Raw genomic sequence first — 23,342 nt, 5'->3', positions numbered from 1 at the left:
ATGGCTGGCGAGTGCAGCAGCAGTGAGGGGAGCCTCCTGCTTCCATGGCAGCGCTAAGGACCCCTTGGGGGATATCTGCCTGCCTGCTTAGGCAGACATCGCCCGAAGGGTCCCAGACTGCAAGAGGACACAGGCCAGGCTGAGGCCGCCCTCACGAATGTCGTGCACCAGGCCTCTAGTATTGTATGTTTGTAAACAGCGAATTCAGTGCAGAATGATGTGAATAAAGCCGGGAAGTCTGCAAGTATAGAAAATAATAGGAGGTAAGACAAAGTGAGTGGTTGAGAGCACATTGTGAAGAGCTTTGAACATTGGTTTCAATTGGGGATAGAGCCCTAACTGGATTTGAACTAGCAACCTTTTGATGCATGGAACAAGCCCAACCAAATGAGCCACACCCGACAGGGCAGTTTTTACCTGTCCTTTTAAATTCCCTTTATTACCATTTGCCCACCAAGAGGCTGTAAAATCTAACACCCCCAGTTTAGGGCAACAGAAGCACTAAATATAGCAAACAGAAAAAAAAAAAACACACAAAAAACAACACAAAACACTAAGTTTGGGTTGGGTTTTGCTACTCAAAAAGGTAATTATCAGTGTCTGGTAGAATTCAAGAAAAAATTTTATAAGTGAGAAGGAGTTTGTGATATTGTTTCATTATTGATCTTGAAATACTCAATTATCTGTAGCACCAATGATAGACATATAAATAGTTCTAGATAATCCACAGTTTATTATCTTAACAAAGAAGTTCAGTTTTAACTTACAGATCCTAGAGAGGATTTATCTTACTGCCATCAAGGCTTTTTGGCAGCATATGGAGGCTAAGTGTTTTTATAAGTGCTTTGATAATTATAGTTTTAAAATTTCGTTTTTTGTTTTTTTTTCTTGAAGTTGGTGGATAAGGACAGTGTAGAGTCTGAGTAAAAGATAAAGCTTATGGAGTTTTTTGTTTTTAGCAGTTTCAATGTAACATGTGGTTGTGCTACTGGAGAAATAGGTTGGAATTTCCCTAGTCAGGAATACAGAATCTAGTAACTTTTTCCTGTCATTACAGCATAGGTCTTTAGCATAAGAAAGCCTTAGTACACCCTAGAAATCCTATCTAATAATAGAGTAACATGTAAATTACCATCACTCCGCTACGCCCACGATTGGGCAGTGGGAGGCTGGGGGGCGGGACTCGGGGTGGCCTATCCGGCCATTGAGAGGCATGGATCCACTGCCACTGAGGGGGGCTACCCTGCTGTTGAGAGGCGCAGGGGGCGGGACTCCCGCCCCCTGTGCCTCTCAACGGCCAGATCCGGGGCCGTTGAGGGGGCCTGCCACGGACACCCAGCTGTGCCTCTCAACGTCAGGGTAGCCAGGTATCCGCGGCAGCCCCCCTCAGCGGCCTTTGAGAGGCAAAGGGGGCGGGAGTCCCGCCCCCTGCGCCTCTCAACAGCAGGGTAGCCCCCCTCAGCGGCCGCGGACCATCAAAAGTGGGGGAGCTGGGTGCCTGTCTGCTCCGGCACCAGCAGACAGGCACCCAGCTCCACCGCGAAAAGCAAAAGCGTGTAGGGGACCCTACACGTGCATGATTCAATCATGCACTGGGCCTCTAGTAAATAAATAATAAGCAAACAAACTCATGGCTTATTGGAGGTAAAGGTGCCCCCTAATGCTTGGTTCCTGTCCTTGGTTCCTCCTGTCATTGACAGGGAGACCATACATTGGAAACATCCACAGCATCCACCTCTTAAAATCCTCACCTCAGTGTTGGTCCAGTGTTGACTCATCTCAGATGAATACTCTTGTTCCTGTCAGAATCCCCCCCCCACACACACACACACACACTTCTCCAATGGCCTCTTGAAAATTGTCCTTGGGGAAATGGAGTAAGTTGAAAGATAGTATAACACTTAATGTTACAGTGAGAAAATATGAAAGAAGCAGATGTTGGCCTGGAAGAGGTGCAGTTTTAGATTGAGACGACTCAGGAGAATTGCAATGGCCCCTAAGATTAATGCTTGTGCCCTACGTGCCCGGGTTTCAGGCTTGATCCCCAGTAGGGGGTGTGCAGGAGGCAGCTGATTGATGATTCTCATCATTGATGTTTCTGTCCCTCTCTCCCTCTCCCTCCCTCTCTTTGAAATCAATAAAAACATATTTAAAAAAAAATAATAACGCTTGTGCCCTGGCCAGTGTGGTTCAGTGGTAGAGCGTTGGCCCATACACCAAAGGGTATTGGGTTTGATTCCTGAGTTGCAGGTTCTTTCCCTGGCCCCAGAGCAAGTGTGTGGGAGACAACCAATCCATGTGTCACATCAGTGTCTCTCTCTCCCTCTCCCTCTCCCTCTCCCTCTCCCTCTCCCTCTCCCTCTCCCTCTCCCTCTCCCTCTCCCTCTCCCTCTCCTTCTCCCTCTTCCTCTTCCTCTCCCTCTCCCTCTCCCTCTCCCTCTCCCTCTCCCTCTCCCTCTCCCTCTCCCTCTCCCTCTCCCCCCTCCCTCCTTTTCCCTCTCCCTTTCCTTCCTACCCTCCCTTCTACTCTCTAAAAATCAATGGAAAGAGTATCAACAACAACAAAAAGAATAATGCTTGTGTAAATTTCTATTTCCAGGGCTTGGCTAAAGGCCAGTTGTCATTGATCAGGGACCAGACAAAACCTCCTGCCTGCTTCTGGGCATATGACACCAAATAAGCAAAGCAGTTCTCAAGACAAAGACAAAATTGAAGAAGTCTTTATAAGGCTCTTTTTTTAAAAAAAAACTTTTTGGTTAATGTTTTTACTAGAGGCCCGGTGCAGGAAATTCGTGAACTGGGGGAGTGGGGGGCCCTCAGCCCAGCCTGCACCCTCTCACAGTCGGAGCCCTGGAGGGATGTCCGACTGACAGACATCCTTAGCCTTGCCATGAGGCGGGAGAGGCTCCCACCTCTACCGCTGCTCTCACCAGCCATGAACTTCCTTCTGGTTGAGCAGCGCTTCCCTGTAGGAGCGCACTGACCACCAGGGGGCAGCTCCTGCATTGAGCGTCTGCCCCGTGGTGGTCAGTGCGCCATCAGGCCGAAACCGGCTCTCCGACATCCCCCGAGGGGTCCTGGATTGTGAGAAGGCACAGGTCAGACTGAGGGACCCCACCAGTGCACAATCAGGGATGGAGGTGGGAGGACTCCAAGGTGTGTTGGCCCGTCTCACTCATTCCCGATCAACCAGACCCCAGTAGCAAGCTAGACTACCGGTCAGAGCATCTGCCCCCTGGTGGTCAGTGCACATCATAGCGACTGGTCGACCAGTTGACTGCCCCCTGGTGGTCAGTGCATGTCATAGCGAGTGGTTGAGCAGCCTTAGCCATATCATTAGCATATTATGCTTTGATTGATTGAACGGACAACTGGACACTTAGCATATTAGGCTTTTATTATATAGGATTGATTTTAGGGAGGAAGGGAGAAAGAAAAAACAAACATCCATCAGCTGCCTCCTGCACGCCTCCTGTTGGGGATAGATCCCACAGCCCAGGTGTGTGCCCTGACCAGGAATTGAACTGGTGACCTTTCAGTGCATGGGAGGACTCTTAACCAACTGAGCCACACAAGCCAGGGCATAAGGTTCTTTTCTAAATGTCTTCGTTAAAATATAACTTACAGCCTTAGCTGGTTTGGCTCAGTGGATAGAGCGTCAGCCTGTAGACCAAAGGGTCCCAGGTTCAATTTGGTCAAGGGCATGTACTTGGTTGCAGGCTCTTCCCCAGCCCGGGCCCTGGTTGGGGTGTGTGCAGGAGGCAACCAATTGATGTGTTTCTCTCACATAGATGTTTCTGTCTGTCTTTCCCTCTCTCTTCCACTCTCTCTAAAAATCAGTCGAAAAATATCCTCGGGTGAGAATTAAAAAAAAAAAAAAAAAACTACACAACTTAAAATTATAAAATTCACGCATTTAAAGTGTATCCTATAGTAGTTTTAAGTATATTCACAGAGTTGTGCAACCATTCTCACAATCTAAGTTTATAACGTTTTCATCACCCTAAAAAGACACCATGTGCCCCTTTGCAGCGACTCACTTCTGTCCCACAGCCAGCTGTAGGCAACCACTGGTATACTCTCTATAAATTTACCCATTCTGGGTATTTCATATAAATGCAGTCATGCAATGTGTGGTCTTTTCTAAGTGGTTTCTGTCACTTTCCATCATATTTTCATTTTGTCTGCATCATACCTCTCAAAGTTTGGAAATGTTTTCACTAATAGTGAACCTAAAGCCAGAGACCTTATGAACTCAGTCTCCAGGCCCAGTTCAGATGGACTAATTGGGCATGTGTCCATCCTTTCATTTTAATCTGTTCCTCTTGGAAAAAAAGGGTCAACACAATAGGCCAGGGGTCCTCAAACTTTTTAAACAGGGGGCCAGTTCACTGTCCCTCAGACCGTTGGAGGGCTGGACTATAGTTTAAAAAAAACTATGAACAAACTATAGTTTTAAAAAAACTAGGAACAAATTCCTATGCACACTGCACATATCTTATTTTGAAGTAAAAAAACGGCAAAAACACCCGCATGTGGCCCGCTGGCCGTAGTTTGAGGATGCCTGCAATAGGCAGACATCATAGGAGCAGGAGATTGGAAAACAGTTCCACCAGGGAACAATGACAAATCTGATTGGATAGCCAAAATATTCCCAAAAGACTTTTTCTAGGAAAACAAAATATACCCAATACTTCAATGAAATATTTGAGCTCAGTTAGGCCTGAACGTACCTCTCAGCCATCACCGCACTATTGTCTGACTATGGATTATGTGTATATGTTATTTGGCTAATCGTCTCACTTTCTTTCATCCAGACCCCCCACCCCCCCACCCCTTCTACCCTCCCCTGTGAGGGATTTTAGATGTGCACTCTGTTATTGAGGTTCCCAGTGCAAGGCAACAAGAGTTTCAGCTGTCTTCATGGGTCCTCCATTTGTGCCAATGCCCTGTTGCAGAGTGCACCAGGAGCGCACCTGTAATTAAACAAGTTGAGTTCCTTACTTGAGCTCACACACCATGGGATGGGGCCTTAGGGCTTCAGTCAGCAGATGTTAGAAAGGACTTACTGGATTTGGGCTTGAGTTAGGTGATTTAGGGAAGATTAAGAAAGTGGGTTTTCTCAGGACTGGTGATGTCAGAAAGCAGACACACCTCTATGATTATCTTAACAAATGTCTAGGACTATAGACCAAAGTGAACCTAAAACAGCAGTAGCTTATGTTGGGTATTTTTGTGATTACACATTGACATTGTTTTTGTGTGTGCTTAAACAGAATTATGTGTTTTGTTTCAGACCATGTGACCTGGTCTATGCAGGTCTTCTGTGAAATTGTTTTATGTCCAACAGGAAAACACCAGGAACCTACCTGGGACCACCAATCCCAGTGTCCATGTCCAGCCAGTTCCTAAATATTAAGGGCTGCTTTTTCTCTTCCTCAAGTATGAAATGAGACATTGTATTTAAAGCATTTAGAACAGTGTCCGGCACGTGGTAAATGCTCGTAGTGGATGGTCACTGTGATTATTTTTCACCACCAGAAAAGAGTTTTTGTAAGGAGTCAGTTTGATGCAGCAGAAGCTATACACACAGCACTCCCTATTGGTGGAAGAGAGTAGCATCTTTATTGATGAGATAGCCCTTATCATATAAAGCTGATTGTTTCTATAAATCAGCTTTACTGTTTCATTAAGGTGAGAAGGATCTGTTCAGAATTCTCAGCCCAGGTTACCAAGAGCAGAATCCACAGAGTATTAGAAAGGGAACTTCATTTTAATAATTTAAGAAACATCACTATTACCTCAGGAAAGTAATATTGAATGGATATCCTACTCTTAAATCAGTTCAAATAAAATTCCAATTCATATGATTACTTCTCATTGGTAAAAACCATCAGCATCTCAGGAAAAAGAGTTTACAAGATTTATTTTTTTCCAGTAGTTGCATGTGATACAACACTATGTGTTATAATGCCTACAGTATGGATGGAATTCTAAAAGTATATTTTGTTAAACTCTTAATTTAGTTTGGAGTGTTTTTGTGTTGGTTGTTGTTTTTAGCTTTTGGCTCATTGAATAGCCATGGGGGAGAGGAGAGTGCCCTTTGCTCACTATCAATCAAATTAGGGATCTAGAGGCCAAACTTTAAATGATATTTTAGAATGTGGAAATAGCCTTGTTTTAAGGGAGACCATCTATAAGATGTATCTTGTGCTCGATTTTAGTTCTTTTTCACCAGCTTTTTAAGCCAACTCTTGACAATGCGAGAATTAATCCAAAGGGTAGTGGTTTTTATTTTCACCTCACCAAGACCCCACTCCCGCCTGTGTAGCTTGCCTGATGGTGAGAAGCAAATGTCTAGATCAGTCTTCCTACCTAGCCTGCCCTAATCATATCTCCAGGCCTTTTTTTGCATGTCTTTGCCTGTAAGATTTCATATTGCCTGTATTCTGAATAACTGCAGAATTTGTGTGTATGTGTGTGTCCATGCTGGCCAGGTCCAAATTTTGGGATTTTTCCAGTTTTTATCCTAGGACAGATTGAAATGTTAGTCTTTAATTCCTTTTTTTTTTTTTTTTTAAAGAAAAAGTGAAAATGGTATGATATTGACAAGTGAACAGGTCTTTCTAAACAAAATGCAGCGTTTTGGCCCCCAAACCCACACCTGGATCAACAAATCAGAAGGATCGGGAATAAGTTGGATAAGTAGGCATATTGGGCAGGGGAGCATAAATGTCTTTGACAGTAAGGGAAAGAGTAAAAGGGAAGACAGGCATAGAATGCTAAGCACACAACAGTAAGGGTGAGAGAGAGGGTGGGCAGGAACAGTGAGGGCACAGTTGGGGTTGACTATAAATACAAGCAGTCTTGTCTCCTTTCAAAACCCTCTATCAGTGTGTTAGAACATTGTGTAATAATTGGTGTTCTTGATAATTTTTGTGAGTCTACTCTCACACTAAAAACAACAATGTGATTTTTTTAAAGTATTTGAAAAGATGTTTAATTTAGAGGAGAGGTAAGTAGCTATCAGAGCACTAAAACCAATTTTTCCCTGAGACGGGTGGGGAACGTCCGGCATGGCCAAGGCATTAGGGGCGAGTTAATTAAATGTTTGACCAAGTAGAGCAGGCTGAATTTTAGGTGATAATTTTGTATGGCCTGCAACTGATGTTATAAATATCCAAATGGCCCTTGGCAGAACAAAGAAAGGTTCTCCACCAAAACACAAATCAACTCAACTCCACAAGAGTGAAGGAAACAGAAGTCAAGACCCAGAGGATGTGAAAGTTGTGAAATCTTAGAGCAGTTGCTCTACACATTGAGTAGGAACCCCAGAGTTCTATACCAGTAGAACTAATCCTGCTCCACTTCCTCCAGGGGGCTGTAGAAACACTGTGTTGGCATTGGGCAGACTATCTATATATATAAAAGCCTAAGCGACCGTCTGACTGGTAGCTATGACGTGCACTGACCACCAGGGGGCAGATGCTCAATGCAGGAGCTGCCGAGCTGCAGTGACTTGGCAGTTGCGGTTCTCGGGTGATGCACCTGGAACCAGAGAGAAGGGAGCCCGATTCTGGGGTGCGTCATGTGAGAACCTCCCTCTTGCAATCCGGGCCCCCTCACCAGGCCGAGGGACCTCACCATTGCACGAATCCGTGCACTGGGCCTCTAGTAGGAGATAAAAAGCAAAAGGGGGCGCGTGGCCACCACCAAGACCTCTTTCACATTTGCATCTTTGTGAATATGGTTTAGGTAGTGCCCCCTAGGAACCAACACAGGAAAACGTAAAGCTTCTCTGAAAAGGGACATATTCATCCTAACTTCAGCAAATCAGTCCCTTGCAAACCATTTCCAAGGGTGATAACTACCGTCAGAAACAACCAGGGTGCATAAGGAAACACGGCAGATAGAGAACCAACAGGAAAAAGCAGGCAGCAGAGATAAATTGGCATGGTTTTCATAAAGAGACATAAAACAAATATGCTTATTACTATGTTTAACAAAACAGGCAAACTTGAACAATGATTGCAGAGAAGAGTAAACTAAAAAGTAATATAGCAGATTGGTGGGGGAGGACTTCTAGAAAAGAAAAAAAATGACCAAAATAAAAAACTGGCAGCAGCTTGGACTTAACAAAAAAGAGAATTGGTGAATCAGAAGATAAATTAAGAGAGACTGTATTAGAGTTCTCCAGAGAAACAGAACCAGGAGGACAGATACAGATACATAGGGATTTAGGAGGGATTCACTGACTGGTTATGGAGGATGAGAAGTCTCACAGTTTGACCTCTGCTGGCTGGAGGCCCAGGTAAGCTGGCAGTGTAGTTCCAGTACAGACGCCAAGGCCTGAGAACCAGGAGAGCTGATGTCCAAGAGCAGGAGAAGATGGACATCCCATCTCCAGCAAAGAGCAGATTTGCCCTCCTTGGCCCTTTTTTTCTGTTGGTCAGGGAATGGGATGATGACCCACCTGCGTTGGTGAGGATGATTTTTACTAATCTCTTCCAGAAACATCCTCACAGACACACCCAGAAATAATGTTTTACCAGCTCTCTGGGCGTCCTTAGCCCAGTCACGTGGACATAAAAATTAACCATCACAGAGCAGTGGTAGAGACAGCAGTGGAGAAGGTAAGAATTATGGACAATACAAACGTAGGTTTGATAGGAGTCCTAGAAGGAGAAAAGAAAATGGCTGAGAATTTTCCAGAATTGATGAAAGATACCAGCAAATCCCAATAAGAATAATAAAAGAAACAAAGCTGGACACATTATAGAGACAATGGCGGGGGGGCGGTGACAGTACCTTCAGAAGAATATCTGACTTTAATAACATCAGAAGCCAAGGACTCTTACCTTGCTGTCCATATTCTATTTTTATTTTTAGGAAACTGTAACTTAGAAGTAGCTTTTCTTGCAGAAGGTTAATGCTAAAAAATTAAAAAATAGATAGGTTATGAATATCATACAACAACTTTTAAATTTCACTTATCTGTGACAACATGGATAAGTCCACAATATTGAAGGAAAACAAGACACAAGAATACATACAATGTGACTCAATTTATATAAGTTTACAATCAGACAACACTAAACTATATTATTTATGCTGAGAGTGACAGACTTTTCTTAAAGGGCACTGGTAGTATTTTTAGACTTAGCTGCCACATGGTCTCTATTGCAGCCTCGATGACCCCTCTCTGCCATTGTAGTGATGGGACATGGTAGATGGTGGCACATGGCTGTGTTCCTGCAAAAATGACCCCTCGTTTATGGGTACCTGTATTTGAGATGAAATTACTTTTAAAAGGAAGAGGGACAAGAAAAAGGAAGGAAATAGTAACCATTAAAGTCAGGATGTTGGTTGCCGCCTGGAAGGAAGGGCTTGCCAGGGAAGAGTAAATGGAGACTGCTAGGCTGCTGGCAGTGGTCTAGGGGGACTTGTGTGGAGACTGCACAGTGCTCACTTTGTAGCTAATTTTTAATTCTGTGTAAAAGTATGTACAGTAAGCCCTGACCGGTTTGGCTCAGTGGATAGAGCGGCAGCCTGCCGACTGAAGGGTCCCAGGTTCGATTCCGGTCAAGGGCATGTACCTTGGTTGCCAGCATATCCCCAGTAGGGGGCGTGCAGGAGGCAGCTGATTGGTGTTTCTCTCTCATCGATGTTTCTAACTCTAACCCTCTTCTTTCCTCTCTAAAAAATCAACAAAATATATTTTTAAAAAGTATGTGTTCTTCTTAGACATAAATGACTGTAAAACATTTTTCAAGGAACTATCTTTTTTTTAAAAAAAGTATGTAGAGTAAGTTGTATGTCACAATAAAATTTTTTTAATGCCATTAAGTTTATATATATTTTTAATTGATTTCAGAGAGAAAGGGGGGGGAGAGAAAGATAGAAACATCAATGATGAGAGAGAATCATTGATCCGCTGCCTCCTACACGTCCCCCACTGGCCAAGCCACAATAAAATTTAAAAAATAAAAAAATTGTTGCCCATCCAGTGTGGTTCAGTGGTTGAGCTTCGACCCATGAACCAGAAGGTCATGGTTCGATTTCCAGTCAGGGCACATGCCCGGAGTGACTTGGCTTGATCCCCAGTAGCGGGCGTGCAGGAGACAACTGATTGATGTTTCTCTCTCTCCCCCTCCCTTCCTCTCTCTCAAATCAATAAAATACTTAAAAAGTAAAATTGTCTGGTTCCTTAAGTGATTGTTATAACATTTAATTTTGCGTAAATTTTTGTTTAGTTTACATTTGAATTGCTTTGTTTCTAACATTTAATCAAAGAAATAGTCCTAAAAGGTTTTAAGTAATAATAAGGCTGTTGTCTTACATGTGATTTCTTTTTAAGTCACATCAACATTTAAAGTATTATAGAACACTTTTCATTAATTCAGGATATGCACATACATTAGTCCAGCAGTCTCCAACCTTTCGGACCTCACGGACCACCAGGGGTCCGAGGACGACAGGTTGGCAACCGCTGCATTAGTCTGTTTTTAAAGGCTTAAAGTTACAGCTTGCAATTAATGTCTTGGCTTATTTACACTGCAGTATTGACACCTGTCTTTTATTTTCAGGTTCGGTAGATGAAGGTGTCACCGAAGGGTTACCTACCCTTCAAAGCACTTCCAGCACCAATGCTCATGCAGATGATGATGATCGGTTAGTACTAACATAGTAGGTTATTTCTTTTAAGGACTGTGCTTGCAACTCTTAAGTTTAAGTCTTTTATCTGGGATTATATAATAAGTTTCAGAGTAACAAGGTAGCTTTATCACATCATAAATCAAACCACCTGTACAGCAGTTTTTTAGCATTTTTAAAACTGCCCGGTCCCATCTCTTTAAATAGTATCTGTATCAGGGGTTGGCAAATTATGGACCAGAGGCCAGTTCCAGCCCACCAGCCTTTGCAAATCAGGTTTTATTGGAACACTAGTAGCCCTGTGCACGAATACATGCGCCAGTAGCTTGCTGCCGCCCTCCTGTAGCTTCCCCCTCCGCCCCCCCATAGCTTGCTGCCCTGCCCCCTTCTGTAGCTCTCCGCTGCCCACTTGTAGCTCGCTGCCCCACCCTCCTGCTGATCTGTGATCTGGTGGTTACGCGGTCAGTCGTTACATGTCAAGGCGTAATGACCATTTGCATATTACATCTTTATTATATAGGATAGCCACACTATTTATTTATACATTGTCTGTGGACAGCAGAGTTGAGTGATTGAAACAGATCATGTGGTGTGCAGAGCCAGAAATATTTACTGTCTAACCTGCTACAGAAAATATTTGTCAAACCCTCATCTACATACCCATTATTCCCAAGTTACCTTCAGATTCACCCTCCTCGCTCGATGTTTCCACATAGATGAGTAAGGGGGCATCTCAGACTTAACCGTGCCCAGGACAGAACTCAAGACTTCTAGCTCCCCTCAAACAGCTTCATCATTCCCCTAACTTCTCAAGCAGGATCTCCAGGAAGTATACTTGTTCTTCCCCTCACTCCCCATACTTCATCCTTAAACAAGTCCTCACATCTCTGCCTCCAAAACATCCCTTACGGGTCCACTTTTCCTCCATCTCTGCTACAGCCACCTGAGCCCAAGTCACCACCATCTTCTGCCTTGACTCCTCTGATTTCATTCTGCCCCTACTCCAGTCATTCTCCATGTAGCTGCTGGAATGGTCTTGTTTCCTATAGATTCACACTTAAAATCTAAATTCCTTGCTAATGCCTTTAAAGCCCCATATGATACAACTTCTGCCCAACCTCCTTTAGACCATTCTCCTTGCATACTACATTCTAGCCACATAGATCTCCTTTCAGTTCATGGGACATTCTATACTTGTTTCTGCTTTGGGGACTTGTCAATTCTCAAGGGAGCGTTTTCTAGCCACCAGTGTGAAATAAAGCTGCACTTAGCACTATTGGTTCACCCTATTTTAATTCTCCATTCTGATCATTTTCTTGAGTATTGTCTGTCTTTGACCACTGAATTAATTCCTCGTAGAGAGCCCAGGGCAGACTTAAATACTGTATGTGTTGAAAACTTGAAGCATTCAAAGACTGCAAACAAGGTTTATTGTTCTTGAATAGCTAAACCTGGCATAACAGGTTAGGTACCAGTCATTTGAATAAATAATGAAGGTGTAAACAAATGTAAATGTGCCTGGGTTCCTTAATTTCAAACATTAATGAGGTTGTCTGTTCTATACTAGAAACTGTGGTAAGTGGTAGAGATACTAGAGATGAAATTGGCCTCAAAGGAATCAAACCAATTTGTGGGAAAGGAGAGAGGTTGAAAATAGGCAAAGTAAGCATAATCTCGAGTGATCTGCAGAGGGTTCTATTGCTCTGTATAGGAAGGTAGCTAACCTAAGCCGCTGATAAATCAAAGAAGGCTTCCGGGAGGAGGAGGAGGCAACTTGACCACATTTCATAAAATGACTAGGCGTTATCTCGGCAAAGACGGTAGACTAATAGAGGAAGTTCAGTGTACAAAAGCACAGCACTGAGAGAACTATTAGGAACAGCTTAGTATAGGGTGTGTTTGGGGACTATGACAAGACATGAGGCTGGAAAAATACACAGAACTCAGATGATAAAGAGTGCCTTGCAAAGGGGTTTAGACTTTATTCTGAAGATAACTGAACTTTTGCAGGCGTTTAAATGGTGGCTGACTGAATCTGAGAAATCATTGTGAAACAGTGAGAAGGATAGATTAGAGGCCTGTGGGCTAAAGAGAGGGAGTTATTAATTCAGCCTTGTATTGATGAGGGCCTAAATTAAAGCAGGAGTAGGAAGGAAAGAATTAGAAAGAATAAAGATTCTTGAGGTAAAAGTGTTTATGGTGTGTTCTATGGCTGTACATCCTTGCTTAAGATACTGGCCATTCTGGACAACATTTTTCATATTGCCGCAAATGAAACTTTTCATCTAACAGTGAAACTGTTTCCAAAAATCTTTAAGTGCTTTTTCTTTTGTTCACTTAAATGTTTGTTTATTCAACTTAAAAATCGGAGCCTGGTTGCCTTCTTTGGTCTGTTTTTTAGATTGGAAAATGTTCAGTATCCCTACCAACTCTACATTGCCCCTTCTACCAGCAGTACAGAACGGCCCAGCGCAAATGGTCCGGACAGACCTTTTCAGTGTCCAACTTGTGGGGTGCGATTCACCCGAATTCAGAACCTAAAACAGCACATGCTCATCCACTCAGGTAACGTCGCCTTCCCTACTGTGGCATGAATGAGTACTCTAAAACATTTTATTTTGGAATCCCAGTTTAAAATAGCAAACAGGTGGTTTTTAGTTAAAAAATGTATAGGTATCTGTGGGAAGTCACATGAGAACAGATAAGCCCAGGTCTATTGTTGAAATAGCGCAGTGTCAGAAGCTATTAGTATGTTTCCACAGGCATAGCATTAGGGTTAAAGCTTAGCGCAGAGTGTGTGTGTGTGTAACGTAAGTAAAAGATGGTGGGTGTGTTGGTGTGTGTATATATGTGAGGTATAGAAGCACAAATACAGATTGTAAAGCAAATGGCGTTAAAAGGGTATAAGTGTTCTTTGTGCTGTTTTCTCTGTAAGTTTGAAATTCTAAATAAAAAGTGATTTTTTAAATATTTAATAATTTAATTTTAATTCTGCAATCCTGAATTTCTCTGTGCCTTGTCTAGTTAGCTTTGTAGTCCTTTTTTACTGTGAAAGAGATTTTGGATAAATGATGTGTAAAACAGATTTGAAACTTAAGTTCAGTGATCACAGAAAGGCAGAATTCTTAGAGGTGAAACACCGACCTCTGATAAGTCGGAAATCTTGCTGTCATGTTCAGCTGTGCCATCTCATGTTACTCTTCTTTAGAAACATCTAACAGTCCTGTGACTAATACCAGTTTCCTGTGACTGTTAAATCAACAGATTATATTCTGAAGGTTTTTAAATTTTTTTGCCAAGACTGTTGATAATGACCTATCACTATTACATTAAATACCTAAAACCCAAGTCATCAAATGGTAGTTCTATCATGATTGTTAATTATGTTCAGAAAAGTTAAATTTTTCTTCTACTCATTTCTCTCAGAGATGAGGAATGAAGAGTAGGTACTAATCTTTTTCACATCTTTTCAATATAAAACTCACTAATGAAATGAAACAAACGTTACAGGGAATTTGGGTCATGTTTAAATACTGTAGATAAATTGTGTTTTGAAGCTTGTAAAATAGATGGTTTTGAAGGGTTTTCAGATACCGATTTGAGTGTATATTACCTAGTTTACTCCACCCCTCTTGCCTTTGTTTTTGTTTTGTTTTGTTTTTAAGTAGCAACTTCAGATATTCTGTATCTTTCCTAAGATAATGAATTGCAATTCACTTTTGCTGGTGATTTTTGTATTTTCAAATCATCTATTGCTACAGAATGATAACTCAAATTTGTGAGGTTGATAAACTCAGTTAATTTGTTTTCAGATAATATTTTATTTTATTTTATAGGAATTAAACCATTTCAGTGTGACCGCTGTGGAAAAAAGTTCACCAGGGCTTACTCGCTAAAGATGCATCGCCTAAAGCATGAAGGTAAACGCTGTTTCCGGTGCCAGATATGTGGTGCCACTTTCACTTCCTTCGGGGAATATAAGCACCACATGAGGGTTTCCCGGCACATTATCCGCAAGCCTCGGATTTACGAGTGCAAAACATGTGGCGCCATGTTCACCAACTCTGGAAATTTAATCGTGCACCTGAGGAGTCTGAACCATGAAGCGTCAGAGCTAGCAAACTACTTCCAGAGCAGGTGAGGTGCACAGCGAGAACCCCAGGAAAACTGCTTTCTGACCTCTCTTCCTGCTTCTAGGGCAGCCTGCTCTGTCTTTATCAGGCTGCCAGGTAACCAGTCACGTTCCTTTTAAAATCCAATCCATACTCCAATCTGATAAAATTTTGCTAAATCTAAGTATAGACAATTAAAAATACTATTTTTGAAATTAGGAATCTTTTTCTATAGGAATAGGCTACTGATCTTCTTGAGGGTTTTTTTGTTTTTTAAGGTTTTAAATAACGTTTTTATTGATTTCAGAGAGGAAGGGAGAGGGAGAGAAACATCAATGATGAGCGAGTCATTGATCAGCTGTCTCCTGCATGCCTCCTACTGGGGATTGAGGCCACAACCTGGTGCCCCGACCTGGAATCAAACTGTGATCTCCTGGTTCATAGGTCAGTGCTCAGCCACTGAGCAACATTGGCCGGGCTCCTCTTGTGTTTTTGGTGTTTTGTTTTATATATATACACACACACATATATATATGGTTAAAGTAATTCTATAGTGCAGGCGTCCTCAAACTACGGCCCGCGGGCCACATGCGGGTGTTTTTGCCGTTTTGTTTTTTTACTTCAAAATAAGATATGTGCAGTGTGCATAGGAATTTGTTCATAGTTTTTTTTAAACTATAGTCCGGCCCTCCAACGGTCTGAGGGACAGTGAACTGGCCCCCTGTTTAAAAAGTTTGAGGACCCCTGCTATAGTGGATCTTAAGTGGACCTTATTGGAAACTTGCCATGTCAGATAATACTTAGTGATATTGGATTACTTCAGACTCTTTGGATGTTAATAAAATTCTTGAGCATTTCTTTTTTTAGTTCTATATAAAGGAATATATAATAAGAAAAATTGCAGTAGCAGTTATAATGGATATGATTATTTAGATCAAGTGGTTTTCCTTTTTTCCTTTTAGCTTAAAACTTCATGCTTTTAATATTAATAGTTTGTGATGGAATTGCCTTTCTGATTTATAGGGTATCTGAGGAAATCAGGTTCTAGCTTTGCCATAAACTGCTGTTGTGATGGAGTATGTCACTTTCCCGATGAAGGGGCTTGCAAGTTAGAAAAGGATAAAATGTGGGCTAGAAAGGTGATTTCCAAGGTTCCCTCTAGATACAAAATTCTGTTGTCCATTTTTTTAAAAAATATATTTTTATTGATTTTTTTTTTTTACAGAGGAAGGGAGAGGTATAGAGAGTTAGAAACATAGATCAGCTGCCTCCTGCACACCCCCTACTGGGGATGTGCCCGCAACCAAGGTACATGCCCTTGACCGGAATCGAACCTGGGACCCTTCAGTCCGAAGGCCCATGCTCTATCCACTGAGCCACACCAGTTAGGGCTGTTGTCCATTTTTAATACATCTATAGGCATGCTCAGTTTCTTATAAAATGAATCTTAAATTTTAAACCACTTTTTAAATATTATTTCTCAAGAAATTCCAAATATTCCTACATAGATTTTGTTCTCTTCAAATCAGACATTCACTTTGTTTAATGTAATTATTTCTAACTCTGAGCATCTGGTGGTCATATCATTGAACCTCGATTATACATGTCACAGTAAACATTGTTTGGGACTAAAATAGTGTCCATTAACCACTCCTCTTCTGTATCTTTCATACCCAGAGCCCCTCTGTCCTCCACACCGCCTGTCTGACACCTGAAGAGTTTTTAGAAAGTGTCACATGACATCTGAAAGTGCTGTACCTATGAGCAGATTTTAATTTTTTTATTAATACTGGACAACTCAATTATAAAATAACAAGTGTATGAGTTGACATTTTAGTATTATGAAGCAATCAAGATTTAAAACATCTAAAACAATAAATAAGTTTTAACTACAAAAATACTTGTAGAAAATTTAATAAATATTTAAAAGTATGAAATATAAGAAATTAAGGCCTTTTCTGATCTCACCACTCAGGAATAATATCTACTGTAGTTAAAATTTTGGTATATTTTACATTCAGTAAATACTTATTTATATCAATAGACTTAAGTACTTTCAATATTAGTAAATGAGTCTCTGAGGACTAAAATGTAACTTATCTCATAGCATTCTGTTTCAGATGTAATTTATTAGTTTTTACATGCCAAATGTAACAGCAGGGCACACATAAGTTAGTTTTTTAGATTTCATATAAGGTCATTTATGTATAAGGATACTACCTTTGATTGATTTTTAGAGGAAGAGGGGGAGAGAGAAACAGCGATTTGTTGTTTCACTTATTTATGCATTCATTGGTTGATTCTTGTATGTGCACTGACTGTAGGTCGAACCCGCAACCTTGGTGTATCAAGACAATGCTCTAACCAACTGAGCATTGTTGGTTATATAAGTCCAGGACTTATATACCTTTTAATAAGTATGTAGTCCAAGAAAGGTTAAGCATAATTTTATTCAAATGGTCTTTGCTTAATAGAAACTGTTCTACATAAAAGAAAGGTGACATTAAATCTTATCTACTGGTGGTAGTGAGTTGATGTACTTTGGTTTTAATAGAGCGCTTAGGTTCATATTTAGGACATTTTAAAAGTTAAATTCCTAATTTTTGTTGTTAATCCTCACCCGAGGATATTTTTAGAGAGATTGGAAGGGAGGGGGAGAAACAGAGAAACATCAATTGGTTGCTTCCCACACGCACTTCAAACAGGGCCCATTATCGAGCCTTCTTCCGAGGTCCATGCCCTTGACCAGAATTGAACCCAGGGCCCTTCAGTCCACAGGCTGATGCTCTATCCACTGAGCCAAACTGACTAGGACTAAAATCTTAAATTTAATCTTCCTTTAAGAATTGGAGAGCCGAAACCAGTTTGGCTCAGTGGATAGAGCGTCAGCCTGCGGACTGAAAGGTCCCGGGTTCAATTCCGGTCAAGGGCATGTACATTGGTTGCGGCACGTCCCCAGTGGGGGGTGTGCAGGAGGCAGCTGATCGATGTTTCTCTCTCATTGATGTTTCTGGCTCTCTATCCCTCTCCCTTCCTCTCTGTAAAAAAATCAATAAAATATATTTTTTTAAAAAAAGAATTGGAGAAATAAAACATCCTGATCTTGTTTTACAAATCAGGTCTTTTTATTGTGTCTTGTTTACTACAGGTTTGAGAATTAACTCTGTTTCATCCTTTGCCTCTTAGTGATTTCCTAGTACCGGACTACTTAAACCACGAGCAAGAAGAGGCCCTTGTTCAGTATGATCTTGGAGAACACAGTTTTGAAAGCAACTCCTCTGTTCAAATGCCTGTAATTTCACAGGTCTCCTCAACCCAGAATTGTGAAAGCACTTTTCCCTTGGGGTCTCTTGGCGGGCTGGCAGAAAAGGAGGAAGAAATAACAGAGCAGCCCAAGACCAGTGCTTGTGCCGAGGCCACCGGAGAGGACCCCCCAAAATCAGAGCTGTCTTCTATAACTATTGAGTAATTCCATGGTTTGACTTCATTTTGGTTTTTGGAAAGTGCCTGTGCTTGGTCTTGTACATTTAAATTTAATTTTATTTTTTTAAAAAGGTTTTGGGGAAGAATTTCCCGTTTTACTTTGTGAACCCTGCAATTGATGTTTTATTTTTCATGACTGGGAGATTGCTTCTGTAAGTACACAATAACATGGTGTCGAAATATAATACAACTGTTGGACGTAAGGAGAACCGATGGACTTAAAACATCTAGTAGTTTCTCCTTGTATTGTTGTTAATAGGCTAACAACAGATCATTAGGTAACGAAGGAATCTGGTGAATGTTGACCTTCCTGAGATGAAAGGGCACACCAGAAACCAACTACTAAAAGGAATTTGACAGATGGCCTGAATAGATGTTTACTCCTGTACACCAGACGTTGTACAGTATTTTGTAAAGCCTTTTGTTTTTGGAAGTATTTATGGTAAGCTATCTTAAAAATTGAGGTAAATACTTTTTTTTTTTTTTTTTTTTACTTCATAGAGGAAGGAAGAGGGAAAGAGGAAGCTTCAATGGTGAGAGAGAATCATCAGCTGCCTCCTGAATGACCCACACTGGGGATGGAGCCTGCAACCTGGGCATGTGCCCTGACCAGGAATCAAACTGTGACCTTCTGGTTTATAGGTCAACGCTCAACCGCTGAGCCCTGTTGCCTGGGCCTGGTTTTGCTTTTGTTTTTTTAGTTTTGTCCTTTCTATTCTGATTTTTTGTGGTGAAAATTCAATATTGGGAATAGGCATTCCCTGAATCTTTATAGAACCAGTCCTCCAAATAATCTTACCTTTCTTCTACAAAAGAAGGCAAAAACCATGATTGAGAATAGTCCAGCTATGCATGAATGACCAGGAATGGAGAATGTAGTATGTAAATTCCAATTTCATAGGAGCTCTTTATCATACTACTTTTCTGGCTGAAGTTGTCCACCTGGTCTTTGAATGTTAATGTCTGACTAATTAGGTCACTGCCTAAATTAGTTTCCTCTTGCCCCACCCACAATACTTTCCTTGCATATGCGGTCATGATACTATATAAAGGAAAAATATCGGAGATATTCTATATTTTATATGTAGGTTTATGTATTGTTGGGGATGTTTTTGTGCTGTTTTAGACAAAATAAAAATTATGTTAAGACTACGTTCTTAACTCAGCTAAGATTGTTTACAAAAATTCCATATGGCAGTGATACGTTATCCTTGTCCCAAAATATTTTTAGACGTTGCCAAGTTTATTAAAATCAGTTAGTGTAGTTTTTACACAATGTAAGCAATAATGTAAAAGATGAGGATAGTCTATAGAATGATGGTCTGTGACTCAGAAATCTGGGGGGAAATAGTTGTTAAGACTAAAGAAAAACAGAATCTTAAATTAATGAATATCACCTTTTTGCTGCTAACTAATGAAACTTTCTGATTTATAGTTGAATTTATATGATACTCTAGGCTGGAGTATACTTTTCATCTAGTACCAGTTAAAGCATCACTTACCTTGATCTGGAATATTCATAAGTTTATGAACAAGGAACTTTGAGTAACTATGTATATACCCAAAGTTTAATAATTATGAGAGCACCTGATTAGATCAGAAAAAAAGGGAACAAAATACAGTTTCTTATTCAGCAAACAAGATCTGAATTTTGTCCAGGTGCTAGACCTTAATAATAAAATACATTTTTTAAGTTTTAGTGATTTGTTTCTCTCTTTTTTTTAATTTGCTAATTCTGTAATTTGCTTTATCCCCCCACAAATGTAAAGGAAGGAAAAGTAAACTCGTTGAAGTTTTTTAAGGCTAATTTTCTTTTAGTCTCTTTCCGTATTCTTCTGCCTTTAACCTGTTTCCAACTCCTAACCTCACTCGTGAATCTGTTCTTACCCCTTTGCTCTCAAATGTGTGCATATTACCTTCAGGAAAGGCTACCTGTGCAGGTTATGATGGGCTCACACTCATGCTTCTTGACAAAATAGGGTTGAACTGCTTTCTGCAACAGCCCCTCGGTAACAGTCCTGCTGTGTCCCAGATGGAAAGGTCAGCGATTCTTATTTTCAGTGTCAGATACTTTGGAAACAGTTATGCCTGCCGGTAGGTAAATGTCACAGTTAATTTTTTCATCTTACATGGACGAGACAAACAATAGGTAAAATTATGACCAGAAGTTGTTGCCCTCAGTTGTAGGTTTTTTTTAAAGGAAAAGAAGGAAAGAAGTGGGGTTAAATAAATGCGTTAGGATCTTGTTGGTAGAAGGTGTTTTACACACCTGCCTGAGAACTCTACTTGAACAGAGCTGGCACAGCCTGGGCAGCTGTAAGGTAGACTGTTCTCAGAATGTGGAATTACCACCGTTGGCTATTCTTCCCCAGATGGAAACTTTAGGTTTTCATTGGCAATTAACAATTGCACAGATTTCCAATTTTTTGAAAAATTAGAGTATAATACTGTGAAAATGCATACTTACTTGTCTTCTTCCCAAATCTTAGCAATATGGTTAACTAACTAGAATTGAACATAAAACGATATAAACAAAGGCCTTCTCTCTCTCAGGGAGGCTCATGTTTTTCTTGACACACAGTTTAAGGATATTTAGCTTATCGATAGATCCCTTTCGAGGGATAATAGTACATAGTGGTAATTGGATTTATTTAAAATTCATGCAAATGAGGGATGTTTGGACATGTAATTTTTACCAGAATATATGGAAAACATTGCAAACAGATGGAAGCCAGTTACGTTATCTCAGTCATTAGAAACTGTCAGTATAATTAAACATTAAAGAGTCCAGTTTAGAATACTTAAGCATAGCTATCTTTTTCTTAGGCCCAAGAGGGTAACTGATATTTAAAGGGCTTAAATTTTAGGATACAGAATAAATTGCCTTTTTAAAACCAAGTATTTTATACAAGAAAACATTTATTTTCCATAAATAAGCTACCACATAGGTGGGATATAGTTTAGAAATGAGCAAAGATGTTTGTGGTGGTGCACTGGGTGTTGAGTTCCTGAAGTTGCTCTCCGTTTCTAACAGTGGACACTTGGAGCATGTCAGTGATTATACTAATTCAGAAACAGGTGAATATTGGGTTTTATTTAATATTTTTGGAATTTTAAGTTTTCTGTAAAGGGAAGCAAAAGGAGTTTGTCACCCACAAATACATTTAAGTGAATTTTTCTTAATTTGAATTTCAAGTCATCTTAATTTTTATTTCAAGTAATTAGTTATACATTTAGTTACATTGTCAGTTTTTAAAGTTCTTGATTTCAGTGAGACAAAGTGTACTAAAATGTTTAAATAGCCTCATTCAGTCTTATATTTCAGCAACCACTCTGGCTTACAGTAATTTGGTTCCTTGTTAGGACATAAAGCCCTTTGGCTTTCAAAACAAAAAAGCTTCCATTTCGCTAAAGTATTTTACCAAAGTGGTGGACTAGCCAGCACATCTGATGTATTTATTATTGATAACACTGTTACCTTCAGACTACTGAGTCGGTCTCTCCTGATGTGGAAACAGTTCCCTGGGAGCCTTTGAAAGCTGTATTGCTCTTTCAGTATTTTATTTCTTATTTTTTATTCTTGTACTTACCTTAATCTGAATAGAGACCAGTTGTCTGGTTTAGTGGCTTTTATTTTGAAGACTCTCAGATCGTGTGTTCATCTCTCAGTTTTGTAGTCCCTGGACGGCGGGGGGGGGGGGGGGGGGGGGGGCGGCGGGGAGAACAAACAACATTACTGTGTGCTGATGGATACTGGAATAGTACATGGAGAGAAGTAGTACTTGATGAATGAACAATCCTAAAATTGTAATATTTAACTGAAAAGAGTTTGAGATTTGAGGAATTGATGAAGAGAAGGAGAAACTTTCATGCAGCACTTAAGTATTTCCACTCATCCGGGAAAGGTGAAGTTATAACTGAAATACACATACATCCAAGTGAGGGATCATAGTTTTCTAGGTGTTAATATTAATTGGGGGGAGGCTTCAAAGTTTGCTTTGAAAGGACCCAAAGTTGCTAAAAGGTAATGTGGTTTTTCCACTGTGAGTTATTGACATAAGATGCTTTTATAATATATTTATGTTTTGCAAGTTACTGAAAGAATATATAGAAGCTTGATTTTTTTTTTTCTGAAGCAGGAAACAAAATTGGGGGAATCTCCATTATAGTAAACACGTCTGTGAGACTAGTTATAGCTGAACATAGTCTTACAGGCTTTACATTAAAATAATCAAACTCCTAAGTAACTCCTTATTTTGCTTGGACCCAATTTTATCTTTGAGTTGTCTGACCATGTAGATAGTCCTCAGCAAGACAAATTTGCAAAAAGCAATAATGGTTCAGATTAAACAATGAAGTAAAATTGAACCAGCTTTCAGGCTCAACTAGGGAACGAACACTCTGGATATTCCATTTTTAGATAATAAGTATCTTGAGATTTAGTAATAGAAAGTTAAATCTGTCAGCTTATGGGAGAAGACTCTAGGTGACATCATAGGTGTTACTTTTTTTTTTTTTACTTCATAATAAATATACAGTTAGATGGTTTCACTATATCATAGTGATTATATTTTTATGATAAAGTAATAGATCCATGCGCTTATGCCTTTACACATAGCCTCTGCGCGCTGGAAGGCGATGTCACAGGACTCTCAGTTGGCAGTATCTGAGCAATGAGCCTGCCTCAAAGTGTGAGTTAAGCAAGCTTCCTCTGCATAGGCCCCGGGCAGCTCCAGCCAATGCCAGGGCTGCTGTTTACATGATCGTTTACAAAGAATGAAGAGTTCTGACCACTGATAGAAGACAAAAACCTATTTTAAAGTTTTTAAACTCATTTTTGTAATCACTTTTCTTCCCCTAAGATTTTTAGGGAGAGGAAGGAAGAGGGATAGAGAGGAACCTTGATGAGAGAGAAGCATCATTGATTGGCTGTATCCTGAATGCCCCCCCTGGGGATCAAGCCTGCAACCTGGGCTGTGCCCTGACTGGGAACTGAACCAGTGACCTCTTGGCTCCTGGGTTGACCCTCAACCGCTGAGTCACACCATTCTGGCAAAATAAATAAATAAATAAATTTTAGTTTGAAGTGCCTCT

The 23,342-nt window shown here is 40.6% G+C and overlaps 1 protein-coding gene across 3 annotated transcripts in view; it reads left to right on the top strand.

Moving 5' to 3' along the window:
- The window catches only part of ZBTB44 (zinc finger and BTB domain containing 44), a 45,909-nt gene extending 23,978 nt beyond the window's left edge, over positions 1-21,931 (top strand). Inside the window, exons 3-6 of one of the 3 annotated variants that reach the window (XM_079763145.1) lie at positions 10,587-10,671; positions 13,106-13,218; positions 14,490-14,790; positions 17,952-21,931. In XM_079763145.1, the coding sequence (XP_079619271.1) occupies positions 10,587-10,671; positions 13,106-13,218; positions 14,490-14,790; positions 17,952-18,234 (782 nt within the window). In that variant the 3' untranslated portion in view covers positions 18,235-21,931. Of the gene's footprint in view, positions 1-10,586; positions 10,672-13,054; positions 13,219-14,489; positions 14,791-17,951 lie in introns of all 3 variants that reach the window. The other 2 variants (XM_079763144.1, XM_079763146.1) reach the window with 2 other exon arrangements.
- Positions 21,932-23,342: the final 1,411 nt, after the last annotated feature.

Source organism: Cnephaeus nilssonii (assembly GCF_951640355.1).
Source record: "Cnephaeus nilssonii genome assembly, chromosome: 22".
NCBI lineage: Eukaryota > Metazoa > Chordata > Mammalia > Chiroptera > Vespertilionidae > Cnephaeus > Cnephaeus nilssonii.
Note: the sequence above shows the minus strand (reverse complement) of the source record. Positions and strands in the feature narration are given on the sequence as shown.